A 20,778-nucleotide genomic window follows, 5' to 3' on the forward strand; every position below is an offset into this window, starting at 1 on the left:
ATTAAATGTGAATTTGGTGAGTGTAGTACATTTCAAAACACTGGTGGCTACTACACTCAGTAGAGAGCAATCTCAGCAGAGATTAATCTCATTTGAAAACATTTTTGATATCAATCTGATGTGCTGATATCATCTTCATTCTATCATCCTCATGTAATCAACAGAGGAATATGACACCTACATGAAGCAATATGATGTGACCTACAAGACAGAGATGACTGCCATGGTGCAGGAACCTAGAGTCGGAGACGTTCCCCCTGTGATAGTGAGTGAATATGAGAGAGAACAGTATCTCACACAGAAGACGACAACATATGTTTCTGGACAGGTACAGAGGTTGAAATATTAGAATATGTCACATTTAAGATGTTGATGTCACTACATCATGTGGTTTTAACTTTGTTAATTGCTTTTTGTATTTTTGAAAGGAATTCCAAATATCTGCTTTTGAGCAGAGAATAATCCAAGAGATTGAGATTCGCATCCTGAAGATAACATACCAACAGATAGTGACTGAAGATAGGGAAGAGATGGTCATCAATGTAGCCGAACATGAAGCTCAGCAGCCCACCTTTGACACACCTGTCAAAAACTACAGAATCCTTGAAGGCATGGGGGTCACATTCCACTGCAAAATGGGTGGCACTCCACTGCCTAAGGTAATGTGTTTTAGACAAGACAAAAACATGAGGATGTGTTGATTTGTCACTGCATCAGACTCAGCGTTCTGTTCTGTGAGGCAAACTCGGTAATGTATTTTGTATTTTCAATATGTTAAATAGATTGCCTGGTACAAAGATGGCAACCGCATCAGCCACGGAGGCCGTTATCAGATGGAGTTTCTCCAGGACGGAAGAGCCAGTCTGCGTCTGCCTGTGGTGCTGCCAGAGGATGAGGGTGTCTACACTGCTTATGCTTGCAACATGAAGGGCACTGCTGTGAGCTCTGGGAAGCTGTACATTGAGCCTTCTGCTCCCCAGGGTGTTCAGCGCCAGTACCCACAGCCAGAGGCCATGAAAAGAATTAGGTGTGTTTTTAAGTTTATGTTTATGTTTAAGTTTATATGTTTATGTTTCTTAGCAGAAGCAATAGTTTATCATCACAAGTGTCTATCAGCTCTCATTGTATCATAAGGTGTTGTGTATAGTATGCGTGGGTGTTTGCAATTTATCAATTAATATTCACATAGGTCAAATATGCTAAGTGCAAATAGCATATGATATGAAGGCTACACCGTTTGAGTGCTTTTGCTTTTGTTTTGTTTTGCTTCCAGGTCCACATCTCCTCGTTCTACCAGCTACTCTCCTGGGCGTTCCCCCAGCTTCTCCCCTGGACGTTCTCCAAGCTTTTCTCCCGGTCGTTCTCCCGGGCGTTCCCCAGCCCGTAGGCTTGATGATACTGATACAACTCAGCTTGAAAGGCTGTACAAACCGGTGTTTGTCCAGAAGCCATCTTCCTTCAGGTGCTCCGAGGGGCAGACAGCAAGATTTGACCTGAAAGTTGTTGGCAGACCCATGCCAGACACATTCTGGTTCCACAATGGTAGGTTTTAAGTATACATTAGTTTATTACTTTATGTGTTACTTTTTTGTTTCACCTTAATCTCCATATTAAATTGCCAGTACTGAAAGAGAATGAGGACATGGTTGTCTACTTTAGTAAAATTAATTTTAATTAATATATGACATTAAAAATGTTTTTAATGTATTATTTTAAGTTGAGCTGGCTCTTGAGCATAAGCATTTCATTACTTATAATTCATTTTATAAGAATTTATTTATTGAATTTATTGAATTGAATGCATTTTATTAATTTCATGACAATACAACTATTTGAACTTGAACTTGAATTTTCATTACAGGTCAACAGGTTGTTAATGACTACACTCACAAGATAGTGATCAAGGAAGATGGAACTCAGTCAATGATTGTGGTTCCAGCCATGCCCAATGACTCCGGAGAATGGACCGTGGTGGCCCAGAACAGAGCTGGAAAAACTACTGTTTCTATGACTCTCACAGTTGATGGTATACTATTGCTGGGATATTATTGAATTGTATTAATGTGTTGTAGAAAATGTAAATATTACATTAAAAGAGATAATCACCTCAGGAATGTCAGTAATTTATAATGTACACTTATGTCTGTGTATTGCTGTCAAATTAACAGCCAAAGAAAACTTGGTGCGACCCCAGTTTATTGAGAAGCTGAAGAACGTCAGTGTCAAGGAGGGCTCTTTGGTTGCGCTGGCTGTCAAAGCCATTGGAAACCCTCTCCCTGATATTGTCTGGCTGAAAAACAGCGATATCATCTCATCCCACAAATATCCTAACATTAAGTAAGTGTTCATCAGTTAATTGATCAGAATGAGACTTGTGTTATACTGTATTATCATTTCACTGTTTAATGCAAAAAATATATAAAAAATCAATTGTGTGCTGTCACTTTAGGATTGAAGGCGTCAAAGGAGAGGCCCAGTTCAAAATCCCCACAGCTGTTGGATTTGACAGTGCCTGGTACACTGCTACAGCCATTAACAAAGCCGGACGGGACACCACACGCTGCAGAATCAACGTTGAGGTTGAGCACAGTGAACCAGAGCCTGAGCGGAGACTCGTTATTCCCAAGGGGACCTACAAGGCCAAGGAGATTGCTGCCCCAGAGCTGGAGCCACTGCATCTTCGCTATGGTCAGGACCAGTGGGAGGAGGGAGACCTCTATGATAAAGAGAAACAGCAGAAGCCCCATTTCAAGAAGAAGATGACATCAGTCAGAATGAAGCGCGTTGGACCTGTGCACTTTGAGTGCAGACTGACTCCTATTGGTGACCCCAACATGATGGTGGAGTGGCTACATGATGGGAAACCTCTGGCTGCTGCCAACAGGATGCGCATGGTGAATGAATTTGGATACTGCAGCCTGGACTACGAGGTTGCTTACGCAAGAGACAGTGGCGTCATCACCTGCAGGGCCACTAACAAATTTGGTGTCGATCAGACCTCTGCCACACTGATTGTGAAAGATGAAAAAAGCCTTGTCGAGGAAACTCAGCTTCCCGAGGGAAGGAAAGGCATTCCCAGGATGGATGAGATAGAGCGCATGGCCCACGAGGGTGGCCCTGCAGGTGTGTCTGGAGATGACTACACAGAGAAAACAAAACCTGAAATCGTCTTGCTTCCAGAGCCCGCACAAGTATTGGAAGGTCAAATTGCCAAATTCCGCTGCCGTGTGACTGGGTATCCAACTCCCAAAGTCAACTGGTACCTGAATGGACAGCTTATCCGCAAGAGCAAGAGATTCAGGCTTCAGTATGATGGTATCTACTACCTTGAGATTACTGACAGCAAGTCCTATGACTCTGGAGAAATTAGAGTCGTTGCCGAGAATCCCGAAGGTGTTGTTGAGTACACTGTGAAGCTGGAGATCCAACAGAGGGAGGACTTCAGGACGATTCTCAGACGCGCCCCTGAGATTAAACCCACAATTGAACCCTTCGGAGAGCATGGCAGAGTGTCTTTTGAAGTTGTGAAGGTTGACAAGCCTAGTGAGATCTCCCAGCAGAAAGAGGTTGTAAAACTGAGAAAAGTTGAGAGAGTTGTCCATGACATATCTACAGAGGAGACGGCAGAACTGAGAAGCAAATTCAAACGCAGGACAGAGGAGGGCTATTACGAGGCTATTACTGCTGTTGAGCTCAAGAGTCGCAAGAAGGACGAGTCTTATGAGGAAATGCTGAAGAAGAGGAAAGATGAGCTTCTTCACCACATCAAGGAAATGTCTGAGGCTGAGAGGAAGAAGATGGAAGAACAAGGCAAAGTCACCATCCCCACCATTAGACCAGAAAAAGTGGCTCTCTCTCCCAGCATGGAGGCTCCAAAGATCCTGGAGCGTATCCAGAGCAAAACAGTTGCTATTGGAGATGAGGTTCGCTTCCGTTGTAGAGTTGTCGGAAAACCAGACCCAGAATGCCAGTGGTTCAAAAATGGTGTCTTGCTGGAGAAATCTGACCGTGTTTACTGGTACTGGCCTGAAGACCATGTCTGTGAACTGGTGATTAGAGATGTCTCTGCAGAGGACTCTGCAAGTGTCATGGTCAAAGCTATCAACATTGCTGGAGAGACCTCTAGCCATTCATTTTTGTTGGTGCAAGGTATAGTACTCTAAATGGATATTTTCCAGCTTGAAGTTTTAAGGTTTACATTATCATTGCTGAATTACAGAATACAATATTAATTCATGTTTTTCCTCTCTTTCCTTTAGCCAAGCAAGTTATTACATTTACTCAAAAACTGGAAAACGCACATGCCAAAGAGAAGGACACCATGGTTACCTTTGAATGTGAAACAAATGAGCCTTTTGTTAAAGTCAAATGGCTGAAGAACAATGCTGAGATTTTCACTGGTGACAAATACAGGATGCACTCTGACAGAAAAGTACATTTCCTGTCTGTTCTAATGATCACCATGAAAGATGACGATGAATATTCTTGTGTTGTTATTGATGATGACCAAGTAAGAACTTCTGCCAGACTCCATGTGGAAGGTTAGTCTTCAGATTTATGTTGTATTTGGTATGTCACTGACATATTAAGAAACAATTTACATTCTAATATCTTGTACTAATAAGTTTATACACAATTTACTTGCAGGTGCCCCTCTTGAAATTCTGAAGAAACTGGAAAGTGTTGAAGTCCCTGAAACATATTCTGGAGAGTTTGAATGTGAACTGTCTCGTGAAGATGCTGAGGGAACATGGTACTTTGAAAACAAGGAGATCACTCCCAGCTTGAAATATGTTGTGTCCTCTCGCCGTGGACGTCACGGTTTGTCTGTGAAAGATGTCAAGAAGGAAGATCAGGGCAAATACATTTTCAAAGTTGGAAATTTGAGCACAAGTGCTTCCCTGAAGATGAAATGTGAGTCTAACATCTGTTAGGAGTTTTATTATGATTGTGTCTGTGCTCTATGCATTTCATCCATATATTAATTATGCTATTTTTGTTTTGTTCTAGTGCGTCCTATTACTCTGATGCAAGGCCTCTCTGACCTGACTGTCTGTGAGGGTGATATTGCTCAGCTGGAGGTGCGCTTTTCACAAGAGAATGTTGAGGGAACATGGATGAGAAATGGACAACCCGTCTCAGCTTCAGACAGAGTTCACATTGTCATTGACAAACTGGTTCATAAGCTGCTCATTGAAAATGTCAACAGGGATGATGCAGGAATGTATTCCTTTGTTGTTCCTGCTCACGATATTTCCACGACTGGAAAGCTTACAGTGCAAAGTAAGATCATTTTGAACAGCTGCCATTGTACTATACGCAATTTAGGGAATGTAGTGTTGTCAGAGTACTGATTCCTTTTCTCTCAATCTCTCACAGCAATTGGCATCTTGTCACCACTCAAGGACGTTACCTCTATTGAAGGCACCAAGGCTGTTCTGGAGTGTAAGATCTCTGCAGCTGATGTCAGCTCAGTGAAATGGTACCATAATGACAAGCAGGTGATGGCCACAGACAGAATCCAGATGGTTGCCAAGGGAACCAAACAGCGTCTGGTGCTCACCAGGTCCTTTGCCTCTGATGAAGGTCAATACAAGCTGGTTGCTGGCAGAGTTGACACAAGCTGCAAAGTGACTGTTGAGAGTAAGTGATGTGGTATTGTTGTTTTATTTTGTATTAGAGAAAAATTGATGCAAATTATAATACTTTCATATTCAATGAAGCAAAGCTGTAGTAAGTTGTATATTTTTAAGCTTCGACAAAGCATATCCTATGTAACCTTTACTTATTTATTCTACCAGAAATTTCCATTGTGAAGCATATGGAGGACCGTGTTTGCACAGAGACCCAGAATGTGACTTTTGAGGTGGAGTTGTCTCACCCTGGTATTGATGCAGTTTGGACCTTGAGGAACAATGTGCTCAAAGCAGGTGCAAAATACAAGATGGAGTCCAAAGGCAAACGCTACAGCCTTACAGTCATCAATACCATGAAGGATGAGGAGGGGCAGTATGCATTTGCTGCTGGAGAGAAAACATCTAGTGCAAGACTTACTGTATCAGGTGTGTGACACTTTTTTGTTGAAACTACAGTTGCTGCTTATTTTGTTTTGTACATGTGTCTACTGTTACATTACCATAATGCTGGACCACTGACATGTTTAGCTACATATCACTATATGGAATGGAGCTAGTGAGTAGGGCTGCTACTAACAATTATTTTCATAGTCGAATTTCATAACAATTAATTATGGTGAAGACATGTAAATCAGTTTTGTGGTCCAATAGCCCTAGATTGCCCTAGATTGTTTTCCCACATGCCAAAGATATCTACAGTGGGCGTTGCTTTCAAATGGCCACTTCAGTCGCGCATTACGCGGCGTGAAGCTGCGTGAAGCTTTAGTACCACTTTCAGCCACTGTGCGTCACTCTGCCACTGTACATCGCTCTGTCAGCCTGCCTGCCGCCCCTTCTGAAAAAGCAGGAGGCTACCATTAAACATAATTGTTGCTGAGAGGAATCCCAGCCTACGAATTCAATAACAAAATAAATCATGCATAATTAAACATTACCTCGATTTAGGCTACTTGGGTATGGCTTAAGGCTTGACTACACGGTGGTAACGAAAATCGAAATCTGCTTTTGATAGCCTACAGGTGCTGCTCCACAAAACGAAAAAATATCTTAATTTGCTGTCTACATTATTGTCAGTGTTGGGGGTAACGCAACTACGCAAATCAAAACAGTGTCTTGTGTGATAATTGAGCCAGTAGAGAAATAACTGTTCAGAATTAATCTGTAGCCTTGGGTAAGCTTCTGCAGAAAACAATGTTGTTTGGCGATTTAATATAGGGATGCACGATATATCGGCGGCCGATATATTATTAGCCGATAAGTGAAAAAATGAAAATATTATTATCGGTCCGATAACAGAATTCTGGCCGATAATTTGCGCCGATATTTTTTAAAGTCCTAATTTAGGCCTACGTAAGGTCCGTCTGGCTACACTGAGCTACTTGAGCTTGGTTGGCTATACTTTTTCCTCAATATAATGTCAGCGGTGTGAATGTATTTCACCACTCTAACCAAATCTGTGGATATGCGTTCATTTGGGAATCTGTGCATCTCAAAATCCTCTCGTCAATGATCCGCCATTTAACCTTAACAGATCGGAGCTTAGCCCTATCTAAAGCCGTCTTGTGCTGGTGTGTTTGCACTTTACCGCGCTGGTCAGGGAAACAAATAAACAAACTCGTTAGTGGGACGAGTACATAAGTAGGCCTAGTTCTAAGTTGTGTTTTAGTATTATATTTGCATTACTTTAGCTTGGGTTTTAGAAATATGCTAACCATTCGTGCTTCAGTTCCAGACAGGTCATCATAATAAGTTATTAAAACCTTCGGGGCTAACTCCTTTCATTTCTGCTGCAGCAGGTTGTGCGCAACAGAGTAGATGGACATAAGATACAGTCTGAGGAGTTGCAGCTTTATTCAGTTACCCGCAGTTGAAACTAAACCTAAGTTTCCCTCACAAACTCTGATTTGGTCGCTATACTGTAGCTTATTCCAAGCTGAGCCGTTTATGAGCATTTAGTCCTAAATGAAAACGATTCAAACTCTCTAGCCACTCACTCGCAATTCACTGACGTCAGGTTCACTTAAGGAGCCACACATACTGTAGGGCTAGGCTACTGTTATGTTGTTGACTGCCGTACTATTGAGGACTATTATGAGTTCTGTCCATCATTTGGTGGTAGGTAAAATTACTGCAATAAAATTATGCTTATTAAATGCTTTCCCCAAATCACTTTTCACAATTTTTTTTGAAGAGTAATATTATCGGTTATCGTATCGGTATCGGCCACAACAAACCAATAAATATTGGTTATCGTTATCGGCCCTAAAATTTGGCTGACTTCTGCAGACGCGCAAAAAAACACTGCCACTTCCCTCCCCATATTCCACTGATCACACATCAGACATCAGGGGTGCGTTTCCTAAAAGCTAACTACGCTTAACCCAGATTCGAACTCTTGGACAGGGGACTGATAACTGCTGCGTAATGGCGGCTGTCATCAGCCGGCCTTAACGCACTGCGCCACAGAATTGACGGCGTGGGTGAATAGGGGATAAATAACAATAGAGTACACAACTGTTTCACCAGCACATTTAAATGACACGTGTTAAACGTGAATTCAAAGCAGTGGTTAATTTACAAGGTCAGTCTATATGAACCAATGAATTAACTTGATGACCCTGAGAAAAACAGATTTCACGGATTAAACTGAGGTAGTCCATCATTAAGTCTCTGTTACTGTATGCAGGTGTGCCCGTCACGTGCTACTAAACGTCATTAACCACCTTAGTCCAGACTACTGAAGTTTGGAAACTATCATGGTCCAAACTTACAAGTACTATGTAAGTACGACAGTTTTGGGAAACAGTCGTAACTTACATGTTGGTTAGTTGAACGATGCATCGTACCACGTTAGTAAAAACCTCCGTAGTTGTAAGGGAAACGCACCCCTGTTTATTTTATTTTATGAAGCCTATAGGCTACAGTAGATCACCTGCCACATTCTCACTTGCAATAGAAAGATGCAATAGCCATTGGTCAAGTATTGAGTATAAACCAATTAAGATAGTAGCCTATACAAAAAGTACTTCATACTATCATAAAAAATTTGTTAAAACGAATAGCAATTTGCAATTTGACAAAACACTGGATTAAATATCGTAGGCACAGGAGAAAACTTGTACATCCATTGGCCCGTGGGAAGATCACATGCCAGTTGCCTCTCCCTTCAGTGCTATGACTCTGTTGATGACTTTGTCCAGGCCTCAGGCCCCTCCTCCTCCTGGACAATAGGCCAGAGGTGGAGAGGTGGAAAGGTGAGTTGTTGGGGGCAGGGCCGGATTAACAATTCATAGAAACACACACACACACACACACACACACACACACACACACACACACACACACACAATGACACAGAGCATTTCCAATTCAAAAGGGAAAGCACTGCTCATTGCAAAATGCAGAATGCAGAACCTTTAAAGGTAAACAGGCCTATAACTTGACTAAAACCGGCCTATAACTTGACTAAAACCGTGCAAAACTGGAGGTACACCTGTTATCTGAGCAGTCTGTATGTCCTCATTTTGCGAATGCGAAGACGATATGAGCCTGTTGCATTTCGTTAGATGTCGGAGTCACGCATAATGTTTGAAAACCACTGGCTCGTAATCACAATAATTTAACACACGACAGTTGGATACTTCATCATGTTCCCATGCCTACATTTTGGTGAGTAGCATAGAGATCGTTAAAACAATAAAGTATGGCTCTCCGTTTGGGACATCGAAAACTTATATTTTTAATAGGGTAGACTACCGTCGGAGATGCTGACTTTCAAAGGCCCCGGGATAACACGTTATCTCCACTATCATCAGTCAATGCCCCCTTGATCAAAGTGGGGAATGAAAGAATAAGTTTGAGAACCACTGGCTTAACAAGTTACCTGCAGTCCAGAACACACAGAATATTGCAACAGAAAGTTGCCTTTATAATCAACTACTATTTGTTCCAACAGCATTCAAACAAATCCTTTATAAAAGTGAAAAAAAAATATTCCATAACAAGTAAAATAAAATACTGTTACTGTAGTAACTGTACCAAATTATCCCAAGCTTTAAAGAGCTCCCTACGTCTGTGACAGGCAGACGTGACACCGCTAAATTCTCAGCTTGTTTATACCCCATGTAGTTGCAAAATCGAGAGAAATGTGTGAGGTGGTCAGCGGGGAACAATTGAGACACACATTGGATTGTGTTATTACTTGAACATTCCACACTATCCACAGCTGTGGTATCGGGATGGCAGGAGGATTACTGTTAGCGCATGCTTTATATAAAATTCTTCAACAGAAGGCCTGCCTCGAATGCAGGCTTGCCCAAAATAAAGGCCTGTGGTTTGCGCAGCCTACAGTAAGTAGGTTAAATAACAGACCTGCCACCATGTGCAGTATGATGATTTTTTACGAGCGAGATGTTTTTGGTGCCCTACGTGCACTGCATGTTCTTAAATAACAATGATCATCACTAGCCTAATATTCGGCCATTATTTTGTGTAAATGGGCTATGCATTGGGTTAGACACCAGGGGCCATATTCACAAAGCCTTTTATCTTACCACTAGGAGTAGGCTACTCCTAAATAGCAATAAAATATTTTAGCTAGGAGTTTCTCTTATTAAATTATTTACAAAGCCTTTCAGACCCACTCTACTTAGTAAGGAAAAATACAACTCCTGAACAGCTCTAGAATCTTTGACTAAGAGTGAGTGAGTCTTCATTGCTATGGATGACGTTATTACTCATGCACGAGCTTGACTGAAGTGACCACCTTGATTGGCTGATGATTGTAACGCGGGAATGATTCCAAACACCTCCCTTACGATGATGAGTGGCAGGTGACAGGTCTGAGAATGTGTGCGCTACACAAGGACGGAAGATGATGAATAACTGAATAAAAAGGCCTAGCCTAAACTAGCCTAAATTAAGGCAAAACAAATAGCCTAGTAGCCTAATGAAACATACGGATTGATGTAGTATCTTTGTAACATTATTAAATTAATCTGTTTCTATGCCTATGCCTTTGTTTGCAAAACAGAACATTTTAATTTGATTCACAATAATGTTACATTTAAGTTACATGTTGACAATGAGTAGCCTAGTTTTGGTTGTTGTTGGTGGCGTTATTGCATGTTAGTTATGCCTACAATGCAAAATTGCTTCCTCACGATTGGAAGCTCCTGTAGCCGCATAGGATTTCAAAACATGGCTAAATGCCACAAAACCGGTTTGTGAATAGGTCTGTAAGTTAGGAGTCCTCTCGACTTCTTTTAAGCTGTCACAGAAGTGGGAAGGTGTGATTTGTTGGGGGCAGGGCCGGATTAACTGGGCACAAATGTCTGATGGCCCCCCCTGCCCCCCAGCCAACGTGAATCGGGCGGTCAGTTAATAGGCCTATATCGTGAAGATTTTTCTTTCCATTTAAGGCACGAGCGCATCTGTGAGGCTAAGCCTCACCAAGTAGCCCGTTTGTTTACAACTAACATTACATTTAATTAAACTGCTTATAGGCTATACCGAAATAGTTTTCAACATTTTCAATATTAGTGTCTGGTGAAACGCGGCCTGCACTCATTGTTTCAAAATGAGTAATTTCGGCTTTGTCGGAACTGAAGAGCTGTGGACGGCAGGGCATGCCCAATGAAAATAAATGAACGCAATGTAACACAACACAGACCCTGCTTCTCTCGTGTCAGTCACTGAAATGAACGCAACACAGAACCCGCTTCTCTCACGGCAGTCACTGACAGTAGCCTAGAATAAATGCATGGGGAAAAACACTTCCCCATGACAAAGACATCGTAAAACACTGAAAGTTAATATTTTGTCACTAGCAACATAGATCTGTCCTTTGTCGAAAGCAGTTGCATGTATAGCTCTGAACAAAACCGTTCAAGAGTTATTTAAGGGGGACGAATGAAACATCCTACAGCTTAAATTATGTAAACTTCCCACGACTTCAATATTTGACAACATATCATGAATGGTACTTCAAGTATGTGTTATTTTATATAGATTGCTGCTGGGCTATATGTCTTGGTTCATGTCTGTTAACAACTCATTGCCGTCCTCGCGGTTGCATCCATCCGCCCTTCTATGAAATGAAAAAGACGTAGGCTACCTGCAAGCTGGCCTGTGATTTCATTGCTGAGTTTGCGGCAAAAAGCAAGAAGATGGTTTTTTTGAGTGAGTCAGGATATGGCAAATCAATGTCATTTATTTGTCTAATGGTAGCCTACAGACCATTGTCCATAGTGCACAATGTATCAATAGTTTGAATGTCATGTGTGTTTCAACTCATTGACAAATAGCGTTCAGCATGATTCATGTCCAATTAATTCCCCCTGTTAAAGTGTTCGCCTTTGTAGTTTGGTTTCGTGATAGCCTATGATAAACGGCTTATGGCCAAATATGTGACTCAGCTAATGTTAAATTTCCCCTCTTAAAGACAAGCTGGTGTAGCCTTTAGCCTACTATTAAAATGCACCGTCAATAGGCTATCGCATGATTTCATGCAAGAAAAGGGTGAAAAGGGCCTCGCACCTGTCAAGTTCGCACAGGGCCTCGCACCCCCTTGCGACGGCCCTGCAGCTCCTCCTAAGATGGGGAAAAAAGTTAAAATACAGTACGTGATAAAGCCGGAAAAAGTTGACAGGTAGGCTATGTTTCGGTCCCGGTGATTATTTATGAAATTGTGCAAACGACAGCCTTTTCAAGGCATTTTAAGAAAGGAGTGGTAGCATGCAAGCTCCCAAATTGACCCAGTAGCCTACAGAAGGCATCAATAAATTGAAGGGGAGGGTCATGCGTAGGCCTGTCGCGATATTCAATAAATCAATTAATCGCATGATAATTAAAATTAGCTCGATAATTTTTCTGGCCACGATAAATGCCATTTGCATGCTTGTTTGTTTTCCTCGTCTCTCTCTCCCTCTCTCTCTCTCGGGTCCTTAGAGTAACCATGAGTGAACCCTCATGTCAGTCACTTGTCAGTCGCATGGTGTGTGGTGAGGCGGAACTACTGGCGTAGCCTACCACAGAGTGCAGCTAAAGAGCCGCGTGAGAAGTATACCGGTAGGCACTAGGCAGAGAGAAAGCTAGTTGCGAGTTCGAATAGGCTATGCCTATTCGAGACAAAAAAGATGGAATTGGTTTCTAAGCGAAACGCGACAGCTGCAGTGTGGGAGCATTTCGGATTTAAACCGAATGCCCGTGGTGAACCACTGAACGTGTGCGAGTCGGTGTGTCGCATTTGTTGGAAAACAGTCGCAATTAAAAGCGGCAACACAACAAACATGCATATGCATCTAAAACACAATCATCCGCTGCAGTTTTCCCAGTTGGGGGAAAAAAACACAACAAGTGGGCCGTCTTCCTCTTCCCGAGGAAAATTCTCAGAACGACAATATTATCGCTTATCGCAATAATTTCTGAGACAATTTATCGTCAAGCAAAATTTGTTATCGTGACAGGCCTAGTCATGCGTTTTTTCATAATCACTTTGTAGGGTCATAGAAAAATTTCTTGCTGGCGAGGGAGAGTCACGTCTTTTTTGACTAATGCTCCCAAAACTCCTCCGGTAGCCCCTTAAATAAATAACGAACAGTCCCTAATGAAGTAAACTTGTGACCATCAAAAATCGTTTATCGCCTGTAACTCTGTGATAACAGGACGTAACAGGAAGGCATTTGGCTGAGCAACGGAGGTTAATATGCTCTATATTTTGTCCAAATGATGTCTGTCTATCATCGTTGCACTCTGAGAAAACCAGAATGTTTAATTTGTCCTGCGTTTCTTCTACGGCTGCAAACGGGATTTACTCGCAGTTAACCAAATATTTCTTTATTAGGGCAGGGCAGGCATATTTCTGGCTATTAAATTATTTCTAAACCAGTCTGCTAAAGTCTGTAGTGAAGTCTGTGTAGGGTTTTCCAGGCTCCATTTCTCTTTGCGAGACACCCTGCTCACTTGAGACATCTGCCGGTTGTTTGGGTTGTTGCAGCGCCGTTGCAGCGTCACTGGAAAAAAAATTAAAGTCGCGTGATACCGCATGATCCCACGAGCGGACCGCGAGGGAAGCTGGCCAAATCAAAGCACTGCCCACTGTAGGCTGTCATATAAAAGTTTAATACACTGCAATCAAAGAGTAACCTATTGAATTATTTGTTGCAGCTAATCTATTTCCATATAAAATCTTATCAGGCCCTTTCCTTTGTTTTAGTTTTAGTTAATTATTGTAACAGCACTAGGATTCACTTAAATTCGCTTATACCTACATTATGTATTAGATAGATAGATAAATAGATACTTTATTGATCCCCAGGGGAAATTCAAGAAATTATTTCTGTTAATTAATTATTATTCTCTCTAAATTGAGTCATTCAAAGGAAACAAACAATGTATTCCTCTTTGCTTGCACTAGGTGGTGCTATCAACAGACCCCTTCAGGACCAGACTGTGGCAGAATCTCAGAGTGCTGAGTTTGAGTGCGAAGTCGCCAATGCCAGTGCTAAGGGCAAATGGCTGAAGGATGGCCAGCCTGTTGACTTCAGTGATAATATTCACAGCGAAGACAAGGGTGCTGTGAGGCGCCTTATTATTTCCATTACAAGGACTCAGGACGTTGGTGAATACACCTACCAGGTGGCCAACTCCAAGACATCAGCCAACCTGAAAGTTGAAGGTGAATATGGTTACCGGTCACATAGTCATAATTAGGTTGTATTTATAATTATTTGTGATTGTACTACTATTATGTAACAAGCTTTTATTTGCTATTAACAATTATTTTGTTTTTATTACATCTGTCTTGCAATAGCTGTAAAAGTGAAAAAGACTCTTAAGAACCAAACTGTGACTGAGACTCAGGAGGCTGTGTTCAGCCTTGAGCTCACCCACACAAATGTGAAGGGATCTCAGTGGACCAAGAATGGCGTTGAGCTTGTTCCAAGTGACAAGTATGAAATCACCATGGATGGCATGGTGCACACTCTAAAGATCAAGAACTGCACCACACAAGATGAATCGGTCTATGCATTCAAACTGGGAAAACTCACTGCCAATGCCAGACTGAATGTTGAAAGTAAGTGGTTAATTTATCTTTTTTTTTTCTGGCTGTATTTTTGTGTTGGTACATATTGAATCTTTCATGTTTTCAAAATGACCCCCCCCCCCCCCCCATTTTTATAGCAATCAAAATTGTGAAGAAGCCAAAAGACATCACCTGCCTGTTGGATGCCACTGCCTCCTTCGAACTGAGCCTATCCCATGACAACATTCCAGTGAAATGGATGTTTAATAACATCGAACTGAAGCCAAGTAACACCTGCCAGATACAGTCAGAGAGGAAAGCACATAAACTTATCATCCAGAACATTGACGCCAGCAAGGCTGGGGAATACACTGCTGTGGTTGGTCATCTGCAATGCAGTGCCTACCTGCATGTTGAATGTAAGTCACTGAAATGCCTTAATTCCTGCATTATCAGGAATTGCTTTCAACAAATTATTAAAAATGGATGAAATGTGACTCATTCAATTTTTATTTGCCTTCAACTAGCCCTGCGTGTCACAAAGCCTATGAAGAATATTGAAGTCCCTGAGACCCAAGTGGCAACCTTTGAGTGTGAAGTGTCACACTTCAATGTACCATCCACTTGGCTGAAGAATGGTGTGGAGATCGAGATGAGTGAGAAGTTCAGAATTGTGGTGCAGGGAAAGCTCCACCAGCTCAAGATCATGAACACCAGCAGAGATGACGCATCAGAGTACACGTTTGTCTGTGGAAATGACAGAGTCTCTGCAACACTGACAATTAGCCGTAAGTTTGACTTCCTCAAAGCCATGTAACAATTTACAGTGGTAACATCCAACATCCCATAAACCCATAACATTTTGAATTCATTCTTTTTTTCCCACAGCCATTTTGATCACCTCCATGCTGAAAGATCTCAATGCTCAGGAGAAGGACACTATTACCTTTGAGGTTACTGTCAATTATGAAGGCATCACCTACAAATGGTTGAAAAATGGTGTGGAAATTCGGTCCACAGATAGGTGTCAGACCCGAAGCAAGCAACTCACTCACTCTCTCACCATACGCAATGTGCACTTTGGTGACAGTGCAGACTACAAGTTTGTTGCCGGATCTGCTGAAACATCTGCAAAACTCTATGTTGATGGTGAGTAATTTTGTTTTTCTCAGTTTGCAAAAATTCTGTCCCAACAACACAAATGTCAATTTATTTATTTTTGTATTTTTTCCCCTTCTTTTAGCTCGTGTGATTGAGTTCACAAAGCACATCAAAGACATCAAGATTACTGAGAAGAAGAAGGCTATTTTTGAATGTGAATTATCTGAACCTAATATACAAGTGACATGGATGAAAGATGGACAGGAACTTGAAGTATCTGAGAGGTACATTCCATTCTTATGTATTAGTCAGTTTAGTTTACAGAAAAAAAGAGTTAACTGTGGGTCTACTCTCAAGTAAGTTGATGTTATATTATTAATTCACAACTATATTCTCCATTTCTAGGTATAAGGTTACCACAGAGAAGTTCCTACATCGTTTGATGATTCAGACCGTCCGTCTGTCTGATGCTGGAGAGTACTCTGTGGTTGCTGGTTCCAGCATGTCAAGGGCTCATCTCACAGTTGAAGGCCGTGACGTCCGGATCACAGAACCTGCTGAGAAAGATATCACTGTAAGTGCTAGGCGTTGTTACACTTTACCTGCCAAGGCTGAATGGATGTAGTACTAACTGAAGACAAATGAACAAAGGTTTTGACAATAAATGCATTTTTTGTTTTTATATTAGGTTGTTGAGAAACAGAGGGCTACATTCGAGTTTGAAGTAAATGAGGATGACATTGAGGGCCGCTGGCTGAGGAATGGAGTTGAGATCCAGTTTTTCTCAGAGGAGCGGTTCACCTATGTGGTTATTAGGAAGATCCACCGTCTGACAATCACTGAGACCTACAGAACTGATGCTGGGGAGTACACCTTTATTGCTGGCAAGAACAGGAGTGTGGTAACACTTCACGTCAAAAGTGAGTAACACATTGGTGATGCTCCAAATATCTTACTAATAGAAGATCAGAGGTGGTCTACTGAAAGTGATCTGATAATTTCCCATAATGTTAATGTTTGTGTAACTAACCAAAATGTACCCAATATTTAGCCAGCACATTTATGAAACCCCCCCATTATTTCAATCTTCCAACAGTTCCTGAGCCTCCAAGAATCGTCCGCCAGATGGAGGCGCTTACGGTTGAGGCTGGCAAGCCTGCTCGCTTCAATGTGGAGGTGGCAGGTGTCCCTCAGCCTCAGGTAGCTTGGTACAAGAACTCCCAGGCTCTGTCAGCTGGGTTTAAATGCAAGTTCCTTCGAGATGGGAATGAGTATGCACTGCTGCTGATTGAGGTCTTCCCGGAGGATGCTGCAGTTTATAACTGTGTGGCCACAAATGACTTTGGCCAGGCCTCTAGTTCTGCTAATCTTACTGTGGAAGGTAAATGTTTGTGTTTTTCTTCATACACTTAATAATTAAACATACTGTACACATACACAACACTGGAAAGCAATGCTGTTAAAATATATTAAACTTTATAGTGTTCAGAGTATAGTATTGGTGAGAGTGATATATGTCTTAGAATTTTTTTTTAAAAAGGATGCAGATTGACTGATGATCCATTATAATGCCTTCTCTTTTTTCCAGTCTCAGAGGTGGTGTCTCCCGAGTCAGGTGCTCCCCTCTCTCCCCCTGTCATCATCTCTCCAATTCACAATGCCTCTGCCAAGGAGGGTGAATCTGTCAGATTCCAGTGCCGTGTCTCTGGAGATGGTAAGCCTCACAATGAGATGTGTAATAGAAAAGTATACAGTATTGTTGGATTAGCAACTTTGAATGTGAACTATATTTGATTCACTGACTTATTTTTTTGTCCCCCTTCCCAGATCTTAAGATCATGTGGTACTGCAAAGATAAAGAGCTCAAGCAGTCTGAGTTCTTCAGGATGTCCCAGTTTGACGATAATTGCAAATTGGAGATTGCCAGAGTGTACCCTGAGGATGAGGGGGAGTACACTTGCGTTGCCCGTAACTCTGCAGGAATGGTCTCATGCTCTGCTTTCCTGAACCTCGATGGTGAGTTTCATATTTTAGATTTGTATGGACTTCATGCAGTGTAAAATATTTCCTAGGACATTGTGATGGATAATGTTTGGACTGAATGTTGATCCCAAATGATGGTCCCATTATATGTGAGGATGTTGTTTGATCTACCAAGTGTTCTTACATAAAACCGGTTTACCGTGACTTAAATAGAATGACTATGTACTTGAAAGTTTGCTGTCTATATACTGAATAGAGGGGTACTTCCTTACAGGAGAAATGCACACTCAGGACACTGCATCCAAACAGTGGCATGCCACTTCCAGTCTCTCCACAAGCATATCAAGTGTTAAGAAGGAACCAATTGGTCAAAAGCCCACTTTTATTCAGCCTATTAGGAGCTGCTCCGTGTATAACGGGGAAGTGGCCAGATTCCATGCTTGTGTGTCCGGCATGCCGAGGCCAGAAATCAGCTGGTTTCACAAACGGGAACCCATAAAACCAACAAAAAATGTTGTCTTCCATTTCGATGAGATGACAAACACTGCCACACTTATCATAGTAGATGCTTTCTCTGAGCATGCCGGACTGTACACATGCAAAGCAATCAGTAGTGCAGGAGAGGCGGTTTGCACGGCTACCCTGACAGTAACTGCAGAAGGTAAATGGATTATCGTTGACCTCAAGAAGCTTGTGGTTTTAGTAACACACCATCATTAATTATATTTACCACACCTTTCCCGGGAAATATCCCCTTAAAGAAAGATCACTGAGGGAATGTGATTACTCACTCACTACTAATTTCACGGATAGGCTAACTGCTGTTTGTTTGTAAAATCCCCCCCCCCCCACTCTTCTCTATTCTCTATCTCCGGATTGCTTTGAGCGTTATGTCAGTGTTCCACACCATTTGTGTTGTTTAAGGTGGACTTCACTCTTTTTATCTCTCACTTTCACAACTACAGCCTGTTTTAGTGGATTGAAATCTGTCATTGACACATATTTTTTTCTATTAGTTGTGATGTATACATGTATAATTACCATGTCTTCCTATCTAATTTATTCTCTTGTATTGTTCAGATGAAACAATGAAATGTATAGATAAGCCAACTGCTTCAAGTCTTGGAAAGACTCTTTCAGAAGCTATCATCTTTCAGGCAGGGCCTCTCAAAAGCTCTGCAGCCTCCCACCATGTTGAAACATATTCAATATCTGTCAAGAGTAAAGAAGACTTGTCTAAAAAGACTTTGGTGGAAACTTCTAAAAGAGGGGACTCTTTCACATCTGAAAGTCTGGCTCCTCCAGACACTCCCCATATGGAAGTTTTGTCTGAGGACATTAAGCCAAAGGGGTATGTCATGGACAAAAAGTCTATCTTGGAAATCCCTTTAAAAGCATTATCTTTTAAGAAACGCTCTAAAAAAACAGTTGATGTTGGAGGAGCAAAACTCTCTTTGGACATGTATGAAAAGAAAATGTCTGTACACCCTGAAAAGGACTTTTCTTTACCAAGAGTCCCTGTAATGACTGGAAGAGAAGAGAGTGATATGAAACATTTCTTCCCAAAAGTAGAAATACCACAGAGTGCTACTGCAATGTCTTCCATTAAGGTTTCCACAATGTTTCCTACAATAGAATCTCAAAAACCAAAGACTCTCTATGATAGATCTAGTGTATCAATCTCTTCACGCTCTATGCAGAAAAAACCTGTAGAAGAGGAACGGCCACAAAAATCTACCATGAGTACTTTTGAGATTTCTGAGGAAGATACTTGGCTGAACGTTACACCTACAGGCCCTCGTGGATTACAATCATTTTCAGAAGTATCCCAGCCCGAGAAAGATAACAAATTAGACATGTCTTTTATGAACATAGCTCACCAATCAGTCAAAAACAAGGGTGATCAGGAGAATGGGGGATCTTCAGAAAGATCTTTTGTGATGTTGCCAAAATATAGGTTAGATGAGCTTTCTCAATCAGCGCTTCACTCATCTGTGTTTTCACACAGTGTTGAATCCTGTTCCAAAGAATTCCAACAGCCTGGTCAATCTGATGATAGACAGGATTTGGAGAAAGGTCTTGGACAGCCATTTATGAAGATATCTTTGTCATCTCAAAAAAGTAGGACTGTTCAACAGCAAATGACAGCTGATAGTATTTCCAAGGCAATAGAGGAAAAACTACCCCCTGTCTTCAGTGAATCAACTAATTGGTATAAACCACAGGTGGATGTGGCTGACAATAGACAATTATCAGTGTCAACAGAGTCATTAATGAGGATTTCTCAGTCAACAATAAAAGAAATGAGTCTTCCTCAAGACATTACTACTACAAAAATGTCCACAGTGAGCATGTCTATGGCCAAGATGGGCAGATCTCCTCAGCAAACTTCAGGGTATGATACCTCTGCTTCAACACACAGTGGTGCTAAGGAAGTCCAACAGATACAGTGGCAATATGAACAAGTATCTAAACCTGTTGTATCACAACATGAAAGTGGCAATATTCACCAGCCAAAAATGTCTTCAGAGGAGTTATCTGTAAGGATTTCAAAGGCTATGCAAGAAATGTTCCCTAAACAAATGCCGAGCTGTGATATTTCATTGTTAACCTATACAACTGAACCAGGTTCTAAGCAAGTGATAGATATGCCAGCCACTAGTCACATTTCCCAAACTATTAGTGGAAAGTCCTTAATGAAGACAGCATCTCCACAAAGTAAATCAGTTCTGGGCATTTCACAGCAAAAGTCCCCACAACAGACAGGGTACTCTGGCACATCTGTCTCATACAGTGTGGAATCTGACGCTAAGGTAATCTACCCAGCAGTATATTTGCCTGACCCTACCTATGTGTCAGAACCTGTAAGGGAAAAGTCCATGATGGAGGTATTTCCATCATCTCAAAAAAAGGGTGTGAGTAAACAGTCACTGGCCACACCAGACAGTCCAGTTGTAAACATTCCTAAGCTTGACCAAGACAGTTTGATTCAGCAGACTCCGGGCAGCTATACAACTGAATTTGATTGTAGTG

General features: G+C 41.6%; 1 protein-coding gene across 1 annotated transcript in view; it reads left to right on the forward strand.

The window, feature by feature from the left end:
* The window catches only part of ttn.2 (titin, tandem duplicate 2), a 177,615-nt gene that overhangs the window by 11,246 nt on the left and 145,591 nt on the right, over positions 1–20,778 (forward strand). The window contains exons 19-42 of the mRNA XM_076264287.1: positions 165–328; positions 429–659; positions 783–1,027; positions 1,274–1,542; positions 1,862–2,026; positions 2,169–2,337; positions 2,450–4,149; positions 4,260–4,541; positions 4,648–4,914; positions 5,011–5,283; positions 5,380–5,643; positions 5,802–6,062; positions 14,053–14,313; positions 14,449–14,712; positions 14,820–15,080; positions 15,189–15,449; positions 15,550–15,810; positions 15,905–16,046; positions 16,168–16,336; positions 16,451–16,682; positions 16,859–17,143; positions 17,351–17,476; positions 17,590–17,778; positions 18,020–18,406. Coding sequence (XP_076120402.1) covers positions 165–328; positions 429–659; positions 783–1,027; positions 1,274–1,542; positions 1,862–2,026; positions 2,169–2,337; positions 2,450–4,149; positions 4,260–4,541; positions 4,648–4,914; positions 5,011–5,283; positions 5,380–5,643; positions 5,802–6,062; positions 14,053–14,313; positions 14,449–14,712; positions 14,820–15,080; positions 15,189–15,449; positions 15,550–15,810; positions 15,905–16,046; positions 16,168–16,336; positions 16,451–16,682; positions 16,859–17,143; positions 17,351–17,476; positions 17,590–17,778; positions 18,020–18,406 — 7,128 coding nt within the window. The remainder of the gene's footprint in view (positions 1–164; positions 329–428; positions 660–782; positions 1,028–1,273; positions 1,543–1,861; positions 2,027–2,168; positions 2,338–2,449; positions 4,150–4,259; positions 4,542–4,647; positions 4,915–5,010; positions 5,284–5,379; positions 5,644–5,801; positions 6,063–14,052; positions 14,314–14,448; positions 14,713–14,819; positions 15,081–15,188; positions 15,450–15,549; positions 15,811–15,904; positions 16,047–16,167; positions 16,337–16,450; positions 16,683–16,858; positions 17,144–17,350; positions 17,477–17,589; positions 17,779–18,019; positions 18,407–20,778) is intronic.

Source organism: Alosa pseudoharengus, unplaced genomic scaffold (genome assembly GCF_046254945.1).
Source record: "Alosa pseudoharengus isolate Yale_2024_CS ecotype anadromous, Long Island Sound unplaced genomic scaffold, YU_APseudo_1.1 YU_APseudo_1.1_scf_3, whole genome shotgun sequence".
In the NCBI taxonomy this organism is placed as follows: Eukaryota; Metazoa; Chordata; class Actinopteri; order Clupeiformes; family Clupeidae; genus Alosa; species Alosa pseudoharengus.